The 22418-nt window shown below is 38.0% G+C and overlaps 2 protein-coding genes across 9 annotated transcripts; both read left to right on the forward strand.

Annotated features, from left to right (window-relative positions):
- The first annotated feature begins 279 nt into the window (after positions 1–279).
- LOC121587914 (sodium-independent sulfate anion transporter-like) lies at positions 280–12256 on the forward strand. Of its 7 annotated transcripts, none has more exons than XM_041905248.1 (5): positions 8941–9224; positions 9304–9480; positions 9686–10123; positions 10193–10543; positions 10616–12256. In XM_041905248.1, the coding sequence occupies exons 2-5, from the start codon at positions 9393–9395 to the stop codon at positions 11575–11577; spliced, it is 1839 nt and encodes a 612-aa protein (XP_041761182.1). In that variant the 5' UTR covers positions 8941–9224; positions 9304–9392; the 3' UTR covers positions 11578–12256. The 7 variants fall into 7 exon arrangements, with proteins under 7 accessions (XP_041761185.1, XP_041761182.1, XP_041761184.1 ...); XM_041905250.1 differs by having other exon boundaries at positions 9325–9480; XM_041905249.1 differs by having other exon boundaries at positions 8941–9220.
- Positions 12257–12341: 85 nt separating this feature from the next.
- On the forward strand, positions 12342–14666 carry LOC121587915 (sodium-independent sulfate anion transporter-like). 2 transcript variants are annotated; one of them, XM_041905256.1, is made up of 3 exons: positions 12342–12725; positions 12812–13502; positions 13563–14666. In XM_041905256.1, the coding sequence occupies exons 1-3, from the start codon at positions 12701–12703 to the stop codon at positions 14578–14580; spliced, it is 1734 nt and encodes a 577-aa protein (XP_041761190.1). In that variant the 5' UTR covers positions 12342–12700; the 3' UTR covers positions 14581–14666. The 2 variants fall into 2 exon arrangements, with proteins under 2 accessions (XP_041761190.1, XP_041761189.1); XM_041905255.1 differs by having other exon boundaries at positions 12812–14664.
- Positions 14667–22418: the final 7752 nt, after the last annotated feature.

Consider the following 22418-nt stretch of genomic DNA (forward strand, 5'->3'; position numbering starts at 1 on the left):
TGTTTAAAAATAATTTAATTAGTTATTTGCATGACATACTCACTACATCTCGAAGCGATCCAGAGCATTTTAGAGGCACACTTAATCCTTGTGATATTACGGGTGAAATGTCCTTGCTTGGAGTACAGATATTTAATCTGTAGTTTTCCTTTCTTTAAACATTTCGAAGCGTTTATAATACTTGAGGCCATGAAAACGTTTGTCGCCAAGCAAAATTTGTAAGATATCACGAAGATAAGAAGACAAAATCGCTCTGTAGATTATAAGTATCACTAGCGTCTAGCTGCTGTAACATTTTATCTCCTGTACTCATACTGGAAGCAGTTCATTCTTTGGGACACAACTGTGACACTGGTAGACAACGTCTTTTGCTGTCTATTTGAAGTGCTAACCGATTTAAAGTGCTTTAATTTGTAGTTGACAACAGGTTAAATAAACCAGTGTAACATTTTACTACAGTAAAAATGGAAAAACCAGGCGAAAACCCGTTATTGAAATCAGTGTTTACTGGAGGTATGTATCCTTAAGATAAATGGAATAGGTTCCGCAACACTGATTTAAATGTTTGTCCCGTATTTCGATTACATCTGTATTCAGACATCGTCCAGATGGATTTTATTTGTGTGACAAGGGCAAGAAATACAATTTAATACATGTTCTGTGCTCGTTACACTCCTACACTCCTACACAAACCGTTGCACAGAACAGATCATTCCTTTCAATAGTTTAAAAAAATAATCCTTTTTCAACCAGAACCGATAAATACCCAATTTTGGAGTGGCGAAAAAAAAAAAACAGTTTAAAAATAAAGTGTCGTGTTGTTCCTATTTTCAAAGTATCCCTACAAAAAAAAAACAGATACATACTGAGTGGAAAAAAAAAATCAAGCAAAGTGGTAGAGAGGGGAGAGGAAGATGGGGGTCATAGACCCGGGAGGAAATAAGACTTTCGGGTCTTATTTCAGCATCTTGGGGGAAACATCAAATAAAAACACCAAAAAAAGAAGAAAAATAAGAGGTGAGCGTATCAATTTAAATTTCAGTGAAACAGTGAAGAATGAAGAGGTTTTTATGGTGGTGGAGAGTAAAACTCCCGGCAAAAGTGTGGCATGCTACAACCCATTCCTGTTCGCAAAGGCAACTGAAATGGCGATTGGATGTAGGCCATTACAAACGTCCATACTTAGAGACGGCAAAATACTGATGCGTGTTAAAAATGAAACCGAAGCCAAAAAACTAAAAAAAATTAATTTAAAACACGGTGATTGTGCTATCGAAGTGGATGTTTACGAACATAAAACTTTAAATCAAAGCAAGGGAATAATCAGAAGTGATGCGTGCAGGTTCTTGAGTGAAGAAGAGCTTCTAGAAGGTCTTCAACCTCAAATGTATCAGAGGTATACATAATGAAGAGAAAAGGCCAAGATGGGGTTCTCAGAAACACAAGAACCGCCATCATAACTTTCAAATCTACAGTGCTTCCCAGGAATATAGAAATAGGTTACTTCACCGAAAAAGTAGAGTTATTTATTCCAAACCCAATGCGGTGCATGAAATGCATGCTTTTTGGGCATACAAAAAATAATTGCAATAGAGAAAAAATTTGCGCCAAATGTGGAGAAAACTTTCATGAGAATTGCACAAACCCCCTAAAATGCACTCAATGCGGTGAAAACCACTCAGCTTTAGATAAAGATTGTCCAGTATGGAAAGACGAGGTGGAGATAAAAAGAATACAAACAGAAAAAAGAATAACAATAAGAGAAGCAAGAAAAATTCGAAGGGAAACAGTACCAGCCATTCCTAGAATATACATAAGAGAAAATTTTTCATCAATAGTGAGAGGCAATCAAACGCCTATAACGAACGAAAAACGAAAAATAGACGAAACAAGTGAAGACGATAGAAACACGCCTAAATCAATCGAAAACACACTAACAAAAAATAACAGAACAACAAATAATAAGTACCTAGATAATAACACAGAACCCAAAAATAATACGAATTTAACAATAAGTACCAAAGATTCAGAAAACCACACAGAAATCGAAAACACAGAAACTCAAACGAATCCAAACGCAACAAATGAAAATGCCACCAATATCACTTATTTAAGTGATGCTGAAATGTATCTCAATGAAATAGACATTCAAGGAACAATCGAAATAGACTACAATGAAACATCACAGTAAAAATTACAAAAAATTACTATTTTTACAAACTATTTTTATAGCTAATTACACAAACAGTCTTAATAATACCTAACCTTTTCCCTATAAACAAATAAAACATGGAACAATTAAATATACTACAAACTAACATACAAAGCATTCGGAAAAATAGGGACGAACTAACACACATACTACATGAACAAAAATACCACATAGCTTGCTTACAGGAAACATGGCTGAAAAATGAAAATAAAATAACAATTAAAGGTTTTAACATAATAAGAACAGACAGGGAAGATGGATATGGAGGAAGCTGCATTCTAGTTAAAAAAGGAATTAAATACAAACCAATTAAATTAATAGACGAAAGCGATGAAATTCAAATAACAACAATACTGATACACTCTGGAAATTTCATTATAATATCAATATATATAGCTCCAAATACCACCAAACAGACAATAAAAGACACTTTAGCAAAAATAACACATAACACACAAACTTACACAAACATAATAATAGCTGGCGATTTTAATGCACATCATACATACTGGGGAGATGATAGAATCGATCAGAAAGGAAACACAATAATAGAAGAAATAGACAATTCAAACCTCATCATCCTCAAAAATAACACCTACACTCACGTCCCAACAGATCACAACAAGAGACAGACATCCATTGATTTAACAATCATATCCAAAAAAATCTATAACGTAATCAACAAAACTATACTAGAAAAACACATAGGGGCAAGTAACCACAAAATAATAAAAATAACAATTAAAAAACACTCAACAGAACCGATACAACATACTATAATAAACATGAATAAGGTAATTACAAACATTAAACATATGAAAGGGAAAGATATAATAAACATAAAACATTTCACAAAGAAAGTATACAAAATCATTCAAAATAGTAAACAAAAAATCAATTTTACACTAAAATCATGGTGGAATGACGAAATAAAAAAGGCCCTGCAAGACAAAAACATAGCAAGACAAACCTTCAACAGTACAAAACTTATCGAACATGCCATAGAATTCCGCAAAAGAGCAACAATCTTCAAACTTAAAATAAAACAAGCAAAAGAAAAACAAACTGAGAAGAACATGGAAAAAATAAACAAAGATACAAGCAGTAAAGAACTATGGAATCTATTAGGAAATATTAGCAACATCAACACCACTAATAAAGAATCAAATCTAATTCACAATGAAGAGAACTATGCTAAGGAATTTATGAATTTAAATTTCACTAACAATAAAAAATCCAAATTTAGAACATTTTTCAGCACAAATCTACCGATAGATACAGAACTTCTAAATTTAGATATATGGGCAAACATACTCAAACAAAAAAAAATACAACACCCGGCTTAGACAAAATTACATACCAAATGCTGAGAAACATAAACGACGAAACACTAACACAAATCATAACAGACGGAAACAAAATGTGGGAGAATGGCAAATTAAACAAAGAATTAAAACAAATAAGAATAATAGCAATTCCTAAACCAAAGAAAAATATAAATGATCCCAACAACTACAGACCTATAGCACTTATACCAACAATTACCAAAGTCCTAAATTCAGCAGTATTATTAAAATTAAATAAATATATTGAAACCAAAAATATACTCCCAGAAAAATCCTTTGGATTCAGAAACAAAAGAACCATAAACCAATGCATTAACTATTTCAACAACCAAATAAATCATAACCAAAGACTAAATAGAATAAGTGGAGCAATATTCATAGACTTGGAAAAAGCATACAATAATGTCTCAACAAAAATCCTTATAGAACAAATGATAAAATCAGATATCCCACCTCAAATCATAAAATGGACCTACTCCTTTCTTAGAAATAGAACCTTAATAATTGAGAGCAACAAAAAAACACACAAAATGCTAGTAACAGATGGACTACCACAAGGAGATGTTATGTCACCAACACTCTTTAATTTATATACCAAAGATATACATAAAGCTATAAACCAAACAAATAACAAAAACACTATAATACAGTACGCGGACGATTTCGTCATTCTCAGCAGTGGAGCAAACGAAAGAGAGCTTCAAAATAACCTACAAAACGCTCTAAATGCTTTTGCCATAGAAACAGAACAATTAAAATTTAACATAAACTCAAACAAGACCAAATTTATGATTTTCGGAAAATCACATCACACTATACAACTCAACATACACAATAATAGCATAGAACACACAAACACATATAAATATCTAGGAACAGTAATAGACCCAAAACTCAATTTCCACAAACACATCGAACAACTACGCAACAAGGCTACAAACAGACTAAATTTCTTGAAAATTATAAGCACGCAAAAAAATAACCTAAACCCCAAAAACAGCCTAAAAATATACCGAGCAACAATTAGAAACACTATGGAAACGGGAGCTTCATACACTCTCAATAGCAACAAAAACAAATACAAAACAATGAACACAACTATCAACCAGGCACTAAGGAAAGCTACAGGTTGCACCAAAACGACCCCCATAAATACTCTGCATGCCATTGCAGCAGAAATACCTTTCAACATCAGAAGTAGATTTATAGTACGTAAGGAAATAGCCAAAGATTTAGTCTACTCACCAATTATAAGACAACAACTACAAATACACCAAAAACAAAATACAAAAAAAAGAAAAAACAATACATGAAACAACGTACGAAAAAGACAATAAAATTCTAAAACATTTATACATTGCAAAGAGCAACGATATAACCACACACATAAAATAAATACAAAAATTAAAGACACGATAGAAACAAAAACAAAAACAAACACTCAAATTTTGAAACAAATCACCATTGAAAACATGAACAATTATGATAATAACAGACCCACTATCTACACTGATGGAAGCATTGCTGGAAATAGAGTAGGCATAGGGATATATAAAAAACAAACCACAACAATACTACTATAGCTATAGATTAAAAAATTTCACCTCCATAACCACCGCAGAACTGATAGCAATCGAAAAGGCATTACTTTTAGCACAAGAAAATAATATAGACAACCCAATAATTTTCACAGACAGTTTAACATCATGTAACATTCTACAAAAAGCAATAACAGAAAACAAAATAGAGGAAATTTGTTACAATATTATAAAAACAGCAACAAGTATCAGAGCAGATATAGTATGGATTCCATCGCATGTAGGCATTGATGGAAATGATAGAGCAGATGAACTGGCAAAAAAAGGCACCCTAACAAATTGGTTCTATAAGAACAAAATCAGATACACAGACGCTACCCAATATTTCAAAAAACAAATGGAAGAAGAAACAAAAAAGTGGTACACAGACCTGGGCAGGGATAAAGGGAAAAAGTTTATGCAATTCCAGAAAGTTTTCAAAACTGAACTATGGCACAAACAGGTTAACCTAAACGGAAACGAAATAAAAACAATTAACAAAATACTGGCAGGACATGATCTTTCCGAATACTGGCTTCATAAAATGAAAATAGTCGAAAATGGAACCTGTGAGAAATGTCAAGTCCCAGAAACAGGACGACACAAAATTTTTGAGTGTCAAAAATATAAAAGACATAAAGACATCTCTCTAGACACTTTACACGAAAAATGGATGGAAACAAGTGGAAATACCTGCAAAACAATTTTAGAGTTCATCAAAGAAAACAATATTACGTTATAGTACTTCATCACACACATTTTCAAATAAAAATAAAATTAAATAAAACTTTTTTACACATTCCCTATATATTTGCCTATATAACTCACAACAAAGAGACTGCACTCAACACTTCAGCAAAAAGGATAGCAATAGGACAAGTACTCACCATTTATTTATCTATCTATTATAATTACTACATCTATTGCATTTATTATATTTATTATATTTATTCTATTTATTCTTTCTATTCTATTTATTATATTTATTACATTGTCTGTATAACGAAACGTTATCTCATGTTTTTTTTTTCCTATTTATTCAATTATTTAAAACTATTTATTCAATTATTTATCTGTACCTTATTTATTTATTTACTTATTTATTTATTTAATTATTTATTCATTGGTTTCTGGTATTACATATATATATATACATAAAACATCACCTAACTGAACACTCCAATTTCAAACATCACACCACAAAAATAACAAAAAAAAAAAACCCGACTTCACACGCATCAGGGCCTCCTAAGGTTGGGTACTCCGTTTGTTCTGGCAAACACGAGAAATCCAAAGACATCCTTTTCTATCACTAGAGGATAGAAACAAGATGCCAAAAGGACCAACTGAAAGGGCCTTGTAACAAAACCAGCACACTCACAGAAAACCCTTTTCAAACTTCACAAAACAAGCCACCTCAAAAAAAAAAACCCTAACACAAGAACAAGAAACTGTACAAAAAAAAAATAATAATAATAATAATAAATAAAAAAAAAAAACTCATCCTCTCTCAAGAAAAAAAAAATACATATAAATACATATACATACAAACACCACAAAGAAAAAAAATTGAAACCCACTAAACCACAAGCAAACTTAAAGAATGGAACAACACTATCTTTTGAATACAAACTGAAAAGAACACACAAACTATCAAAAAGAAAAAAAAAAACGATAGGTGATTTCACGAAAACCAACACACTGTGCATCAATCAGAAAGATCTCAACCACAACATATAAACATCAAAGAAACAGCAATATAAACATCAAAGGAGAATGGATGATTTCCCCTCCAAAAACTGGTAGTTAAACCTCTGATTATACCTTCAAAAAACGGATCGTATAGGAGGCCTCAACCTACCAACTCTATTAAGAAGAAGAAGAAGAAGAAGTGCTCGTTAAGATCTTCAATACATGATAACTGTCATGAGTTAAACGATTGCCAATTGCCAGCGAAAACTTTTTAAATTGTTCCGCACCACAAATCTCTACACAATAAATCTCTGATACAGTTTCGCCGTTCGATCTACAATAAATTCAATTCAATTAGCATTAAACAGCTAATTATCAATTTAAACTTTATGATAAAACTGTTCGTCCGTGAGTAAAAACTTTGTTCCACAGTTGATGAAGCATGACATAAATGATTGTTGCTAGTTTTTAATCAGTTAGCAACGGCTGTCTGTAACATCGTTTGCAATAACTACGAATGCAAATAAGCCGTTTTGCTCTCAGAATATAAAACGTCTTCGTTCCCAGCATACGCACAGTACATACAGATTCAAGCAAAATGTTGTAATAAAGTTTATCATACTAATTTAACCAATGTCATCTAGGTAGCTATCAATTAATTAAATAAATGTACGTATAACTCAAAACTACATTAACAGTAAAAAAAACTCTAGAGAGAGAGAGAGAGAGAGAGAGAGAGAGAGAGAGAGAGAGAGAGAGAGAGAGAGAGAGAGAGAGAGAGAGAGAGAGAGTTTGTCGAATACTCCACCGAAATACACGTAAGGCTTGAGTGTTTCATACTTGCTTATTGTGGCGTGGTATATATTTCATGGTGGCAACCCATTGAAAGCGTGCGAGCTATAAATAAAAACGCGTAGGCTATTTTTGACCTTAGTCAACACGCTTTGTTTTATCAACGTTGATAATGTGATAAATATTTGTACATTCGTCTGGTGTACTTTTGGGTGGACGAATTTTTGTTTTATCATCGACACATGTTGTTGCTGGCTCCACCAATAACTATCGTTTCACTTTTAAGTTTAACTACATTTACATCATAACTTTAACATCGCCAAAAGGACAATTGTTTTGCTACTATCGTCAAATCATACGTACAACTTAAAAACATGCCCGTCATCGGATCAAACATAGTATACCTAATTATGGTTGCTAGGCCAAACCACAAGAAGATTGATTGTAATTATAATACTTTGATGTTATTATAATACTTACCACTATTAATGGTATACTGTATAAAGTATTGTTGAGAAGCTTATGAAAAGTTCGACTGGCTGTTTTCGATTGATTTGATAGTACAAATCGAACGCCTTTTTCATTTAACGCTTTTTTTCCTTTTTTTAACAAAATCACCGCACTGTCACGATCGTGAGAATGTTAAGAGTGGATACGAATTATTTGCATTTCTGAGCAGAAGCTTACGATCGACTAAAAGACAGCAAACATCAAAATGCAATACGAAGGGGTCGTGACAAAAAGCTCCGGCAGGTTTGTGAAGTTTTGTCATGGAAATCCCATCGGTGTACGATGGGAATTTTACTGATTGAAGCTGTAGCTGGTCGAATGCGTACTTGTCTGGTCATCGATTTTGAAACAAACTTTATGATCTCCATAGATCATGTGAAAAATATCTCATAAGGAATTGTGTGATGTTTTGTACCTAGCTCTTGTTTGTTTAGTATTGTTTGCTACTCCAATATAGCATATATAACAACAAATTGAACATTATAGATTCCTTGGCATGTTTACCGTTTATTTAGCTTTAACAATAACTGTTGAATAAGTCGGCAAATCGAAAAGTTTTTAGATGAATTCTGTTGAGCTGAGAATAAAGATTCAGTTAATAATAAATGTTTCAATATTTTTTAGAAAATAAAATTTCCTTATACAATAGCACTGAAAGAGTTTCAAAGCAAACATTAGCTATTTCGATTGAAAATGTAGATACATGAATAATAAATATTTTGCAAGTTACTTTGAAAGCAGCCCTCGCACAATGCGCGGAAGTATTTAGCGCCAATTCTGGGCATGACGGCAGCTGATATAACGGGCAGTGCAAAGCGCAGCTGGCGTTCAGTATAGTGTTGTATAGTTCACCAGACAGTATTGAAACACATGATCGGGGAATTTTTGTTTAGAAAATGATCAGTTAATCATACCTTCCCGCTCCTGTCCCATTAATCCATTGTTGTTGAGTTGTTGATTGTCGTGTAAATGTAACTTTACATCACGTGGCAGGCTAGTTGTGTTTTTGTGTCACACATGAACTGCATTATTAGCAACATGCACTGTTACATCTGATCAGGAAAGACACCTTTTCATTAGTGGTAGAAACAGTATGTATGTATTCTATGTATGCGGTAGAAAAAAGCGCTTTAAAAACAGATTATAATTTTACTTTTTTGTTTTATTACAACAGTATTGTTTGAACAATACTTAGTGTAGAGGAGCTTAGTGATAAACGGTGATTGGTTGTAGTGTTGATTAACAGTAGGAAAATTACAAGTTATGTTTGGTTGTGCGCTGGAACCGAAAATGGCAGTACATTGCGTGACGTTATCGGAACTAGAAGAACGTAAACAAAAGCAACTTAATGGTAGGTTCCACAATGTGGCGATTATGAACGTGAGATGCATCGTAATCGATGTGCATGTTTATGCCTTTGGAACGATAGAATTCACACTTCAATGGTTCAATGGTTGACCTTGACATTGATAAGGGCAGTAGCATCATGCTTTGTTGGGGAAGTTTGTTGTTTCTGTTTTTTTTTATTGATATTATTTTATTTTATTTCCCAACAGAAAACGGCGATGAAGAAGAGGATTGCAGCGAGAAATTTCCATCAGTGGGACCAATGCTGACCTCGAAACTGGGAGGCTTTTGCAACCGAAAATTTCTCTTAAAACGTCTGCCAATTCTGCAATGGTTGCCGGCGTATGAAGCAAGATTCCTGGTAGAAGATATCGTTGCTGGACTATCGGTTGGTTTGACTGTGATACCACAAGGGATTGCTTTTGCTGTGATGGCCAACCTGGAGCCCCAGTATGGACTGTATTCTGCATTTATGGGATGCTTTGTATACTGTATGTTTGGAAGCTGCAAGGATCTTACTATCGGCCCAACGGCAATCATGGCACTTATGGTGCAAGTTTACGTTGGCAGTCTTGGAGCAAACTTTGCCATATTGTTAACTTTTCTAACAGGATGTATTATTTTAATGCTTGGTTTACTAAACTTAGGTATGTATAGTAGAAATAACTATGCAAACAACACCATCTTAAACATGATATGCTTGGATTCGGACACAGGATTTTTGGTGCAATTCATATCGATGCCTGTGACTGCCGGTTTCACGTCTGCAGCGGCCATAACGATTGCAAGTGGACAGGTGAAATCCTTGCTCGGATTGCCAGGTCGGTCTAACGAATTCGTCGATTCGTGGATCAATGTGTACGAACACATTGGTCAAACTAAGCTGTGGGATGCGGTACTGGGATTTACTACCATTGGTGTACTTTTACTATTGCGAAGTATGCGCAGCAAATGGTCCCTAATGGGTAAATATCTTGCACTTTCACGAAATGCAGCCGTAGTCATTGGAGGTGCAGCGTTGGCGTATTACTGTTCTACCCTTGGATGTAAACCTTTCTCCTTGACTGGTACGTGTTTTTTGCTTTGAACCATAAAAAAGTTGCAAAAACTATAACAAAATTGTACATCTATCATTTCAGGAACGGTTACTCCAGGACTTCCTCCTATAAAATTGCCACCGTTTACCACAGTGCTTAGTAATCAAACGCTCGCTTTCAATGAAATGGCATCAATGCTCGGCTCATCAATCATTGCACTTCCATTGATTGCTATTCTGGAGACGATTGCAATCGTTAAAGCATTTTCGAAGGGAAAATCGATTGATGCATCACAGGAATTAGTCGCACTGGGAATGTGTAACATTTTTGGATCGCTTGTATCGTCCATGCCGATCACCGGATCGTTCACTAGAACGGCGGTGAACAATAACAGCGGTGTCAGGACGCCTCTTGGTGGGATAGTAACCGGTGTATTGGTGCTGCTGTCTCTGGGTCTATTAACCGACACCTTCTACTTTATACCGAAAACCGTGCTGGCAGGGGTGATGATAGCTGCAATGTTTTTCATGATAGAATTTCATGCGGCTTTAGAGATATGGCGAACAAAGAAGGTGGACATAATACCATTTATGGTGACTTTAGTTTCCTGTCTACTGCTTGGCTTGGAGTATGGTATGTTGATTGGAATAGCTTTGAATATCTGTTTTGTTCTATACATGACGTCAAGGCCTAGCATTGACCAGGCACTTCTTCGCACGAGTTCTGGCATTGAGGCCATGGTCGTGAAACCGGATCAGAGCCTTATCTATTCGTCTATTGAATACCTAAAGCACGAAATAATAAAACGTACGGATAAGACTCAAGTGACTACTGTGATAATCGACGGTAGTAATGTCAGCTACGTCGATTCTACGGCCGCCAAAATCTTCTCAAGCACCATTGAAGAATTAGCGCTGAGAGGACGCACAGTGTTACTGTGGAACTGGAATCGTTCGGTGAGGTGCACGTTGATACGATTAAACAAGGTACAATTCCATCCTCTATTTAAGAATGGAGGACTAGAACAATTAGACAAGGAAATCTGTAACGAAAGCTTACCCTAGTAAACAAATAAAGGTTCGTATGTTCTTGTTTGAAGACGAGCAATAGTACACAACAAAAGTGGCAATAAGTCAGGTAAAATTAACGTAATTGCTGAAAACTCAGAAAAAGGTGATTATTGTTTAATTTTTTACGACGTGTTTTAAAAGTTCTTAAAAAAAACAGTTTTGTTCTACATAAAAGCTTTGCCAATAATAAGACGTTAAAGAGGTCCTTGCTGTGTATGAAGCATTATTTTCGTTGGTTTCTTTTGTCTCGCTACAGTATTGTGTGAATAAGCTCACGCATTAATAGTGTGTAAAAATAAAATATTTTTCAAATGATATCAATTTTGTTAAAAAAAAAAATAAATTGTTAAGATAGCTTAAGAATTGAAAAGTACCAATCAAGATTTATGATTGAAGAAATAACAGGCGATATTCTCACAATAACACACTACAGCTTATCTTCTGATTGGTTGATACACCGAAAACATATCTTATGATAAAGGCCTTAAACATCACAAAACTAGGTTGTCTGCAATTACTATTGAACATATGTCCTTCTGAAGTGTGTAAATGGTGCATGCTACTTGAATCATTGATAAGCTTGTGAGTCTGACTCTGCAATTGTGTTTGCGTGTATAACACTAATGCAAGATTGCTGCTATTAGGAACTTAATAAACTGTTTATTGTCGTCTATATGTCCTTTATGAGGACTGTGTATATAAACACTGGAAAAGCTTTGCAATGCGACTATTAGTATGATAGAACTTAGTTGACTGGGTTCATGTCAAACACATACACACTCACAGTAGGCGGTTTTTGTGATTGTTGTTTTCGAGATTTGTTTTTTTTTTCAGGATTGCACAATTATTGTTGTAAATAGAAGGAGAAATTATATAAACAGCTCCTGCCAAATCTAATGGTGTATTATTTATTTTCTTTGTGCACTTGTGTGAAGTGTGAAAAACAGTATCGAAGCAATAATTTTGTTAGTGACGCGTTGAATATTGGTTGAAATCTGAACGAATTTTCAGAATCAGCTGTAAACCAATGAAAGTAAACCCGTGGTAAACAACAACAACAACAACAGCATAACAACAAAAACAAAAAATTCCAACGTTATAGACGCCTAGCTTGAAGATGCCACTCGAAAGCAAAGCAAACGGTTAGTAAAGTATTCCTTTCAACAATTATAATAAACTCTATGATTGAGTGATTTAGCGAAATGTTTTTGCTTTTTGAATTTTTCAGATGAAGACATACGTGAAAGTTTCTCACAGCCTATGGAAATAATATATACCTGCACACGAGGATTCTTTACACGCAAACAATTGTTCAAACGTTTACCTATTCTTCAGTGGCTGCCGTCATATACATTGCAATATCTAGTAGATGATATTGTGGCCGGGCTTTCTGTTGCGCTGACAGTTATACCACAAGGAATTGCTTACGCAGCTATAGCCAATTTGGATCCGCAATATGGATTGTATTCAGCATTTATGGGATGTTTCATTTATTGCATTGTAGGAAGCTGCAAAGATGTAACAATTGGACCTACTGCAATAATGTCGCTCATGATAAATGCACACGTGGGAAATAGTGGACCAGAATTTGCAATACTCTCGGCATTCGTCACGGGATGTGTGGTTCTATTGCTCGGTATACTTAATTTAGGATTCCTCGTGCAGTTCATTTCGTTTCCTGTTACGGTTGGGTTCACTTCTGCCGCAGCTATAACAATTGCCAGTGGACAAGTGAAATCTTTAATTGGAATTTCTGGACAATCGAACGAATTTTTAGACTCTTGGATAAATGTATTCCAACATGTTCAAGACATCAGATTGTGGGATAGTGTGCTTGGCGTTTCCACTATCATTTTTCTACTGATATTGATGCAAATGAAAAACCTCAAAGAAAACATTTTTTGGAGGATGTTTGGGAAGTATGTGGCTCTCTCAAGAAATGCGATAGCAGTAATAACTGGGACTTTCCTTGCTTATAGTCTGAGCGATATTCGAAACTCGCATCCTTTTCTGCTCACTGGAAATGTGACCCCTGGCTTGCCACCAATTCAGCTTCCACCGTTCAGCACCACCATAGGCGAGCAATCGTACAGTTTTTCGGAAATGATTGCCAAACTGGGTACTTCTATCATAACCTTACCGCTCATTGCCGTCTTAGAATCGGTTGCTATCGCTAAAGCCTTTTCAAAAGGCAAACCTATTGATGCCACGCAGGAAATGATAGCTCTCGGTATAAGCAACATTGCTGGTTCGTTTGTGTCATCCATGCCTGTTACGGGATCATTTACGAGATCTGCAGTGAACAATAACAGTGGAGTTCGAACACAGCTTGGAGGTATCACTACCGGAATCGTCGTACTTGTTGCCCTTGGATTGCTTACGAAAACGTTTTACTACATCCCAAAAGCATCGCTAGCAGGAGTCATAATAGCGGCGATGCTCTTCATGGTTGAATTTCAAGCAGCTGCGGAAATTTGGCGCACGAAACGTATAGACTTTATTCCAATGATGTGTACGATGGTGGCTTGTTTACTTCTTGGTCTAGAGTACGGTATGATTGTCGGTATTGGAATTAACGTGTGTATTGTTCTGTACCAAATATCACGACCATCTATTGAGACGATGTCTTTGACAATCGATGGAATTTGCGTCCTAGTCGCCCAACCCGACCAGAATCTGATGTATTCGTCCGCGGAATATCTGAAACATCAACTTCTTAAGCAAGCAGATAAGCATCAGTGTCAATTTATCGTTCTCGACGGATTGCACATAAATTCGGTGGACACTACTGTAGCGAAAGCACTCGCCAGTATGACGCACGATCTGGAGCATTCAGATCGGAAAATAGTGTACTGGAAATGGAACCGTTCAGTACAATGTACTCTACTCAGAATGGATAGAACTTTGTTTTGGAATACTTTTAGACACGAAGAAAGCATAGACGTTATAATCAAGGAGCTCATTGCTCAACAAACACCAACAAGAAGTGCTGTTTAGGAAGAATTTAATTTCATTCAAAATTAAGTGCCCTTGAAAATCAGACCATTGAAACGTAAGCAACATTTTGATGAAATAAAATGACAATTTGTTCTAGATTAAATTGATTTGTTTAGATTTTGGTTGAACCATTGTAAAGGTACATGTCCAAGTAAATATACACACACTGTTGTTATTTTTGTTGTTGGGGAGTGCCCTCGTGTAGGCGGCCTTGCAGCTTGCTGCTTGGGCCTCCTTCTCTCAGGAGATAGGGACTGTCACCTAGAGACGAAGTAAGCACGAGATTTTACTCCCCCAACGAGCCGAGGCGAGAGATTTTATGTTTTTATGCAGACGAGCACTATCCAGTGGCGGATTTAGGGTGTCGGGGGCCCTAAGCGTTAAAAAGAGTTGAGGTCCCCATGGTTTGCTGGCGGAGTGGGGGGGTATTCGAGATCCCTCGACTACTTGGCTTGATCATTTATTATGTTTTTTTAATAAATTAATTAATTAATCAATTTAATTATTTATTAATAATTTGATTTATGTGTTTACCTATACAACGCCTAATCCCTAATTTATTCCCCTAACATCTGCCTAGCCAATCTGGTGGTACAGTCGTCAACTCGAACGACTTAACAACATGCCCGTCATTGGTTTAAGCCACGAATAGACCGTGCCCTCATACGTAGGACTGACTATCCTGCTACTGCAACAAAAAGTCACTGAAAGCCAAGTCCACTTCACTAGTGAGTACAGGCAGGCCTTGACCGGCAGCGGTTGTTTTGCCAAAAGAAGAACATCTGCCTTATTCCGGTATCGCCAAAATTAGAAATTAATAAAATATTCTCTTCAAATGCGTTGGTCGTTAAATTAAAATCAAAGTGATACAGGGTTTTAAATCATATAAGGAAATAGTTCTTTGGAATCTATCATCATATAAGGAAATGTTGCAAATCTGTAGGGGAATATAGCGAGCATGCTGGGAAAGTTTGCAAGCATATAGGGGAGTGTTGCAATCGACTAGGGAAATTTTGCAAGCATACTGTGGAGCTGTCATCAGACTGTGGGTGCCGATAAAAAGCTTCAACATCGACTACTATACATACTGTTGTATGTGCTGGAATTACCATCCACGGGGCCCCGCGGCTGCGCAGTCCGTGTACCGTTAAATCTGCCACTGGCACTATCCGACAAGAATGCAGCGCGCGCCCGCATGCTGCGGCATGAAACCCATCAGAACGTGGAGCACTACAGACGACTGAGAACACAATAAATCCTGTTCTTCCAGCCCAAACAGTGCCGTTTTGAAGAGTCAGATGCTGCTGGAGCAGCTAGCCTAGTCGGGGGACACCAGCTTGTTCTGCAGGAGATTGAATGAGGCACGGAGCGGGTTTGCTCCTAAAACCGCAATGTGTCGGAAGGAAATCTCCTGACGGATGAGCGGGAGGTGATTGAAAGGCTGAAGTGCTACTACGAAGAACATCTGAATGGAGCAGAGGCAGGAGAGGCTGGCGCAAATGGCAGAACAAGGCAACTACCACAGTAGCAGCTCAGCAGTAACAACAGCGACAGCATCGGCGCAGACAACAGCATCAGCGCAGACGACGAAGTGCCCCCGCCATCTCTGGATGAAATTGCCAGCGCAATCAAGCAGTTTAAGATCAATAAGTCTGCTGGCAGTGATGGACTGGCGGCCGTGCTCTTCAAGATGGGGCCCGAGAGGCTTATCGTCGAAATGCATCAGCTGATCGTGTAAGTCTGGGAGCAGGAGGAACTACTGGAGGAGTGGAAGTTGGGTGTTATTCACCCAGTATACAAAAAGGGCGACAGGCTGGATTGCTCAAATTTTTGAGCCATTACAGTTCTGAATGCCGCCTACAAGATCCTGTAGCAGATCCTGTTCTGCAGACTTGCGCCCCTATGCTACAAATTTTGTGCGCACTTACCAAGCTGGGTTTGTATACTTATTTGTATATTTATTAAATGATCGACGGACCTCATAAGCCTACTTGATATATGTGTAGAACGTAGAAGAAAAGAGGATACGCGGAAAGAGATGGTTTTACAATCCACTTTATTCACATTCGTCTGGTTCGCTTGGCTTCTCCCGCGTGAATGTTTCGCTCTAGCTAAACCTACTGCGTCGTCAGTTCGATTGACATCAGCACAGGGTGATCCTAAATTCATTCCTTGACATTCGCCTTACATCCCTTGTCTGACAACTGTCAACTGTCTCCTATTTCCTACACGGCCTTTCCTGACATCATGATTCTCCTGAATCTGCCCATATTTTTATTTGATCGAATGCAGTTGTCGTTCTCATTGGTCCCTCAGTTTGCTCATCTAGCTTCAGTACCTCACAACGCTCATTTGAAAATGTTTTGACAATCTTATACGGCCCAAAGAATTTCCTCTTAATTTTTCGTCCTATTCCGAACTGAGTTACTGGAATCGCTACGATATCTCCTATCTTATACTTTTGAATCGATTTACGCCGCAAATTATACGTCCTACGATTTTCATCTTGGATTCTGGCAATTCCGTTGCATGCTATTTTCCTTATTTCATTACGATCATCTGTAAACATCTTTTGGATTTCTTCTTGCAAAATATCGTTAATTCGAATATCTTCCTTCTCTTTCATTTTCACTCCGATCATCAATTCAAACGGTGTCATCCTAATCGATCGCTGCCAACTATTATTTATCGCCTTTTGAACATTATTTACAAACTTAAACCAATTTTCGGGATTTTCATACGACAACTTCGCTAATGTAGGGATAATTATGCGGTGTACACGCTCTACTTGGCCATTCCCTCGTGGGACTCCTGTAACAATGTGATGCAATTCTATATTGGCTTCTTCGCAAAATTTTGTAAATAAACTAGAGGTAAAAGCAGATCCTCTATCGCAAATTATCCTTCGCGGATTTCCAAACGTATCAGATATAATCGTCAATTTTTTTATAACCTCTTCCGCACTAGTAGTTTTTGTAGCAAATAGCCAAACATACTTCGTAAACGCATCGACAACGGTAAGAATGTAATTATAACATTTTCGAGTAGATGGCATAGGGCCAATATGATCAACATGAAAGGTATCCAACGGAACCTCTCCTTTCGGTATTGGATGAAGTTCTCCCTCTGCCCTGCCTCGTTTTCTATCACTCACTATGCATCGGACACAGTTATCAATATAATATTTTATCTTCTTTTCTACTTCAGGAATAAAATAATCCTCTGTTAGTTGTTCTTTCACTTTCTTGACTCCAAAATGTCCTCGTTCGTGTACCTCTCTTATCATACCCGTCTCCATTGCTCGAGGTACACATATTTTGTTATGATTATTCTCATTTTTATAAAGTACTCCATTTATCAAACAAAAACCATTTCTTTCTTCGCCCTGATCAAGCGCCGTCCTAATTGCCGTAAGATCTTCATCGCGCAATTGTCCTTGTATTATTTTCTCACATACACCTGCCGATATTTTCAATACGTTTGCTCTTGAAAGAGCGTCAACATGTTTCATCTTTTCACCTGAACGATGTTCTACTTCAAAATCAAACTCGGACAACGTTGCAAACCAACGACTCACTCGCGCATTGGGAACTTTTTTGTTTAAGGATTGTTTAAACGCTATACAATCGGTCACGACTTTAAATTTCTTACCAAGCAAATAACACCTGAACTTCTTTATGGATTCCACAACGGCTAACGATTCTAATTCGAATGAGTGATAATTTTTCTCGGCCTTATTAGTCAACCTACTATAATAATAGCAAGGATGTAATAAACCATCCTCCTCAGAACGCTGCAACAATATGCCGGCCAGAGCATCTTTACTCGCATCAGTATGCAATTCGGTAACCAAACTCGCCTTGAAAATATGTAATACAGGATATTCCACTAATTTTTCTTTAATCGCTTCAAAAGCTGCCCTTGCCTCTTCATTAAATTCAAAAACACTCTCTTTTTTTAACATTGTGGTCAATGGCCTGGCAATACGCGCAAAACCTTCTATAAACTTTCTAAAATAACTAGCTAGCCCTATAAAACATTGCAGCTGTTTCACCGTTTTTGGCTGCGGGTAATATTTAACTTTTTCTATTTTTTGGGGTGCTGGTTCAATCTTACCTTCATAGACGGTATACCCCAAATACTCCACACGCCGTTTGAGAAACGAACACTTTTTCCAATTGAAGTGAAGTCCTGCCCGCTGTGCCACTTCCAAAACTCGCCGCAAAGACGCCAAACCATGCTCCTCGTCTCGAGACGGAATGATGATGTCATCTACGAAGGCCATCACGGTACCGTCTATGATCAACTCATGAAGTACTGCATCGATGAAGCGTCCAAACGCATTGCCGCTGAGACACAATCCAAACGGAGCACGTAAAAACTCATACTGCCCATCCATTGTTACGAAAGATGTGTACTGGCGACTTTCCTTCTCCACCTTGACGTGAAAATACGAATTTTTCAGATCTAGTACACTGTACACACGAGCATCTGCCAACTGATCAATCTGGTCTTCGATATTGGGCATCGGATAAGAGTCCCGCACGATCCTCTTATTCATCTCACGATAATCCACACACACACGGTGAGATCCATCCTTCTTCAGTACAACCACAACTGCGCTAGCGTAAGGGCTTCGCGATGGCTGAATTATTCCGTCATTTAACCATTCGCGAACTTGTTTCCTTACCACCTCTTTCTCTAGCGGAGCTATTCTTCTTGGCAACGTACGCACTACCTCCTCGTTGTTCACTAATATTTTCATCTCACTTTCAACGTTAGAAATCTTTGCTGGTTCATAATTATTCACCATATCACAAATCACGCGACGATAATTTGACGGTGCGTCTATTTCTTGATGACTTTCACAAACTATACGATACACCCAACGATCATCAACACTCGTGGGTTTTTCCTCTTCCTCCTGTTGCTTTGTTATCTTTGCATGACCGTTTGTGATAACGTAGTTAACCCTTTTGAGCACATCGATTCCTATCAGCATTTTGGTGTCGATAGAATTCGAAGGTACCACCACGAAACGAATTATCTCCTCAACTTCATCGATGGTAGCACGGATCGTCAGTTCACCACACACGTTGCTTTGTTTTCCACCATAGCCTTTTATTACCCGTGCAGACGGTTTCAACTCATTACAATTGAGTTTTAATTCCTGGAACAAATCCCAGCGCATGAGCGTCACATCACTGCACGTATCGATCACCGCTTCGCACAACTGGTTTCCAACTGACACACACACAATTGGAAATGAGCTCGTCATTGTTTGAACTCTATTATTATTACTGTTATTCGGGCATCGTGCTGCAACATGCCCAACTTCGCCGCAAGCATAACAATGCGGTCTTCTTCCTTGCGCTGTCGTACAATCTTTTGCACAATGTCCTTTTGTTCCACATTTGAAACAAGTCGGACCTTCTTGTTTTGTTGGACATTCGATAAGTCGATGAGAAGCGCTGCCACAATTGAAACAATGGCGTTGTTTTAACTTATCCGGAATTCGTTGCCCGACAACTTTTGGGCGTTCCTGTTGAAACTTGTTCGCCGCTCTCTCGAACAAACGTATTTTCTCCTTAAGTTCGTTAATATTCTTTGCCTCATAGAACATTGACCTCTGCCTTTCGTCGTTAGTTATTCCATCTGCCACATATTCTACGAGGCTGGCTTCGTCTAAATCAATTTGCTGCGCAATTTGCTGCATGGCATAAACAAATTCTAACCCGGTCTCCTCTTTTTCTTGCGACGCGTCGATAGCTGCCTGTGTATGTCGCTTGCACGCACACTTGGAGCAAACTCGTTAATCAACGCTCTACGTAGATTTGCATATGTCGTCACACCTTTCAGCGTATTTAGAAAACCACGTGCGACTCCGGTCAACTTTTTACGGCACATGATCAATTTCTGATCCTCGTTCCATCCAGCCATCGTACTAATCTCCTCAAAACTTCTGATCCATGCGCGCACGTCTTGCGTAGATCCGGCGCCAAATGCATCAACACCATCTTCGACATCGCGGAAGGAGTATGGTTGCACTCTGTCAACCGTGGGCAACTCAGCATCCGCAAAATCAGCTGCATCGGTTCGATCATACGCAACGATGCGTGCGGCCAGCTCCTCTTTTGTTCCGACCGTACTTAATTCACGCTCTTCACATTTTTTCACCAAACCCAACCGCGTATGGTCTTCGACCATCGCTGCAATCAACGCGTTCTCCATTTTCTCATTAACGTTTTGCACAACTTTAGCTTTTATTTAACACACTTTACAACGTCACAATCGCATCTTTAACAACCTTTATGCGTCACAACGTCAACTTTTCGTCACAAATTCACACTTTCACATCAGGTGAAACACCAACTAAGTCAACTTTTCCAATTCGAACCACTACTGCAACTTAACAACTTTACTAACTTTACGACTTGAACGACTTTAACAACTTTACAACTTTATCAACTTTACGACATGAACAACTTTATCAACTTTAACACATTATGCAACTTTTCATAACTGTAAACTCATCACTTTGCATCGCCTAGCCTCTTCCCGGACGAGCCCCATGTAGAACGTAGAAGAAAAGAGGATACGCGGAAAGAGATGGTTTTACAATCCACTTTATTCACATTCGTCTGGTTCGCTTGGCTTCTCCCGCGTGAATGTTTCGCTCTAGCTAAACCTACTGCGTCGTCAGTTCGATTGACATCAGCACAGGGTGATCCTAAATTCATTCCTTGACATTCGCCTTACATCCCTTGTCTGACAACTGTCAACTGTCTCCTATTTCCTACATATGTAAGAGTAAAATACGAATATAAAATATATTTTTTACATAGTCACACGCTTTTACACAACAATAACAAGGGCGCTATACATTTGCTATCAATCATTTGCTATAGTCATGCCTGGCTCATACGCATCAGATGCCGCATTCAGAGCAAGACATATGCGCATAACGAGTCGCCGGAGGCAAAAGCGATCCTTGTGTGGACAGCATCACCCGAGGGAGGAGGGTTCTTGCAGGCACGTATAGCTGTATCGACGAGAGCAAAGCCGGACATTCGATACTACTGTTGAGAAGCCCGACGATGAAAATCAGTCTAGCATTTCGTATCCGGTCGTCGAGTTGGGGTAACCCGAGCAACAAACACCTTGTTGTGTAGTCGTTGTTGCTGCCCCACCAATGGAGCGCGAAACTGGTAGCCCTACGCTGGATGGACTCCAAACGCGCAACTCCCCGAGCAGAGGAGGGCAAACACACAACGCTGCCATACTCCAGCACTGACCGAATAAGAGCACAATAGTTTGTTTTGAGTTTTGAATAGTTTTGAATAGTTTGAATTTTGGTGCAGATTGGGTCAGAGAGCTCGCGAGTCATGTTAACGACTAAACCTAACAATTGACTGCATCTTGTCACAAAGTGATCAAGGTGTTGCTCAATTGTGAGTTTCGCGTCTACGAAAACAACCAAGTCTTTGACACAATCGGCTCTCTGCAAAGTTTGCCCGTTTGCCCGTGTAGTCGAAATGCACTGGAGAGCGTGAACGGCTGAAGGTGATGGTAACACACTTTTAAACACAAATAGTTAAGGAATTTCGCGTACACCAGTTATCGAAGTTTTCCAGTGAAGCCTGGAGTATCCGATGGTGGTCTGGTCCCTGGATTTGCCGAAAGATTTTCGTTTCGTCCGCGTAGAGCAGGTGATTATCCGCAGGAAGGATCGTGGAAACATCATTTATGTAAAGGACAAATAGTAAGGATCCCAGATTGCTGCCTAGAGAGACGCCGGATGAAGCACGAATTGATCTAAAGAGATAGGGCCCCATCCT

This window comes from Anopheles merus, chromosome 2R (assembly GCF_017562075.2).
Source record: "Anopheles merus strain MAF chromosome 2R, AmerM5.1, whole genome shotgun sequence".
Classification (NCBI taxonomy): Eukaryota; Metazoa; Arthropoda; class Insecta; order Diptera; family Culicidae; genus Anopheles; species Anopheles merus.

Bases quoted from the DNA above. Each gene is read 5' to 3' on its own strand.
- LOC121587915 (XM_041905255.1), top strand. From the start codon at position 12,701: ATGCCACTCGAAAGCAAAGCAAACG. The intron at 12,726-12,811 runs GTTAGTAAAGTA...TGAATTTTTCAG, and splicing joins ACTCGAAAGCAAAGCAAACG to ATGAAGACATACGTGAAAGT.
- LOC121587914 (XM_041905248.1), top strand. From the start codon at position 9,393: ATGTTTGGTTGTGCGCTGGAACCGAAAATGGCAGTACATTGCGTGACG. The intron at 9,481-9,685 runs GTAGGTTCCACA...ATTTCCCAACAG, and splicing joins TAAACAAAAGCAACTTAATG to AAAACGGCGATGAAGAAGAG. The intron at 10,544-10,615 runs GTACGTGTTTTT...CTATCATTTCAG, and splicing joins TAAACCTTTCTCCTTGACTG to GAACGGTTACTCCAGGACTT.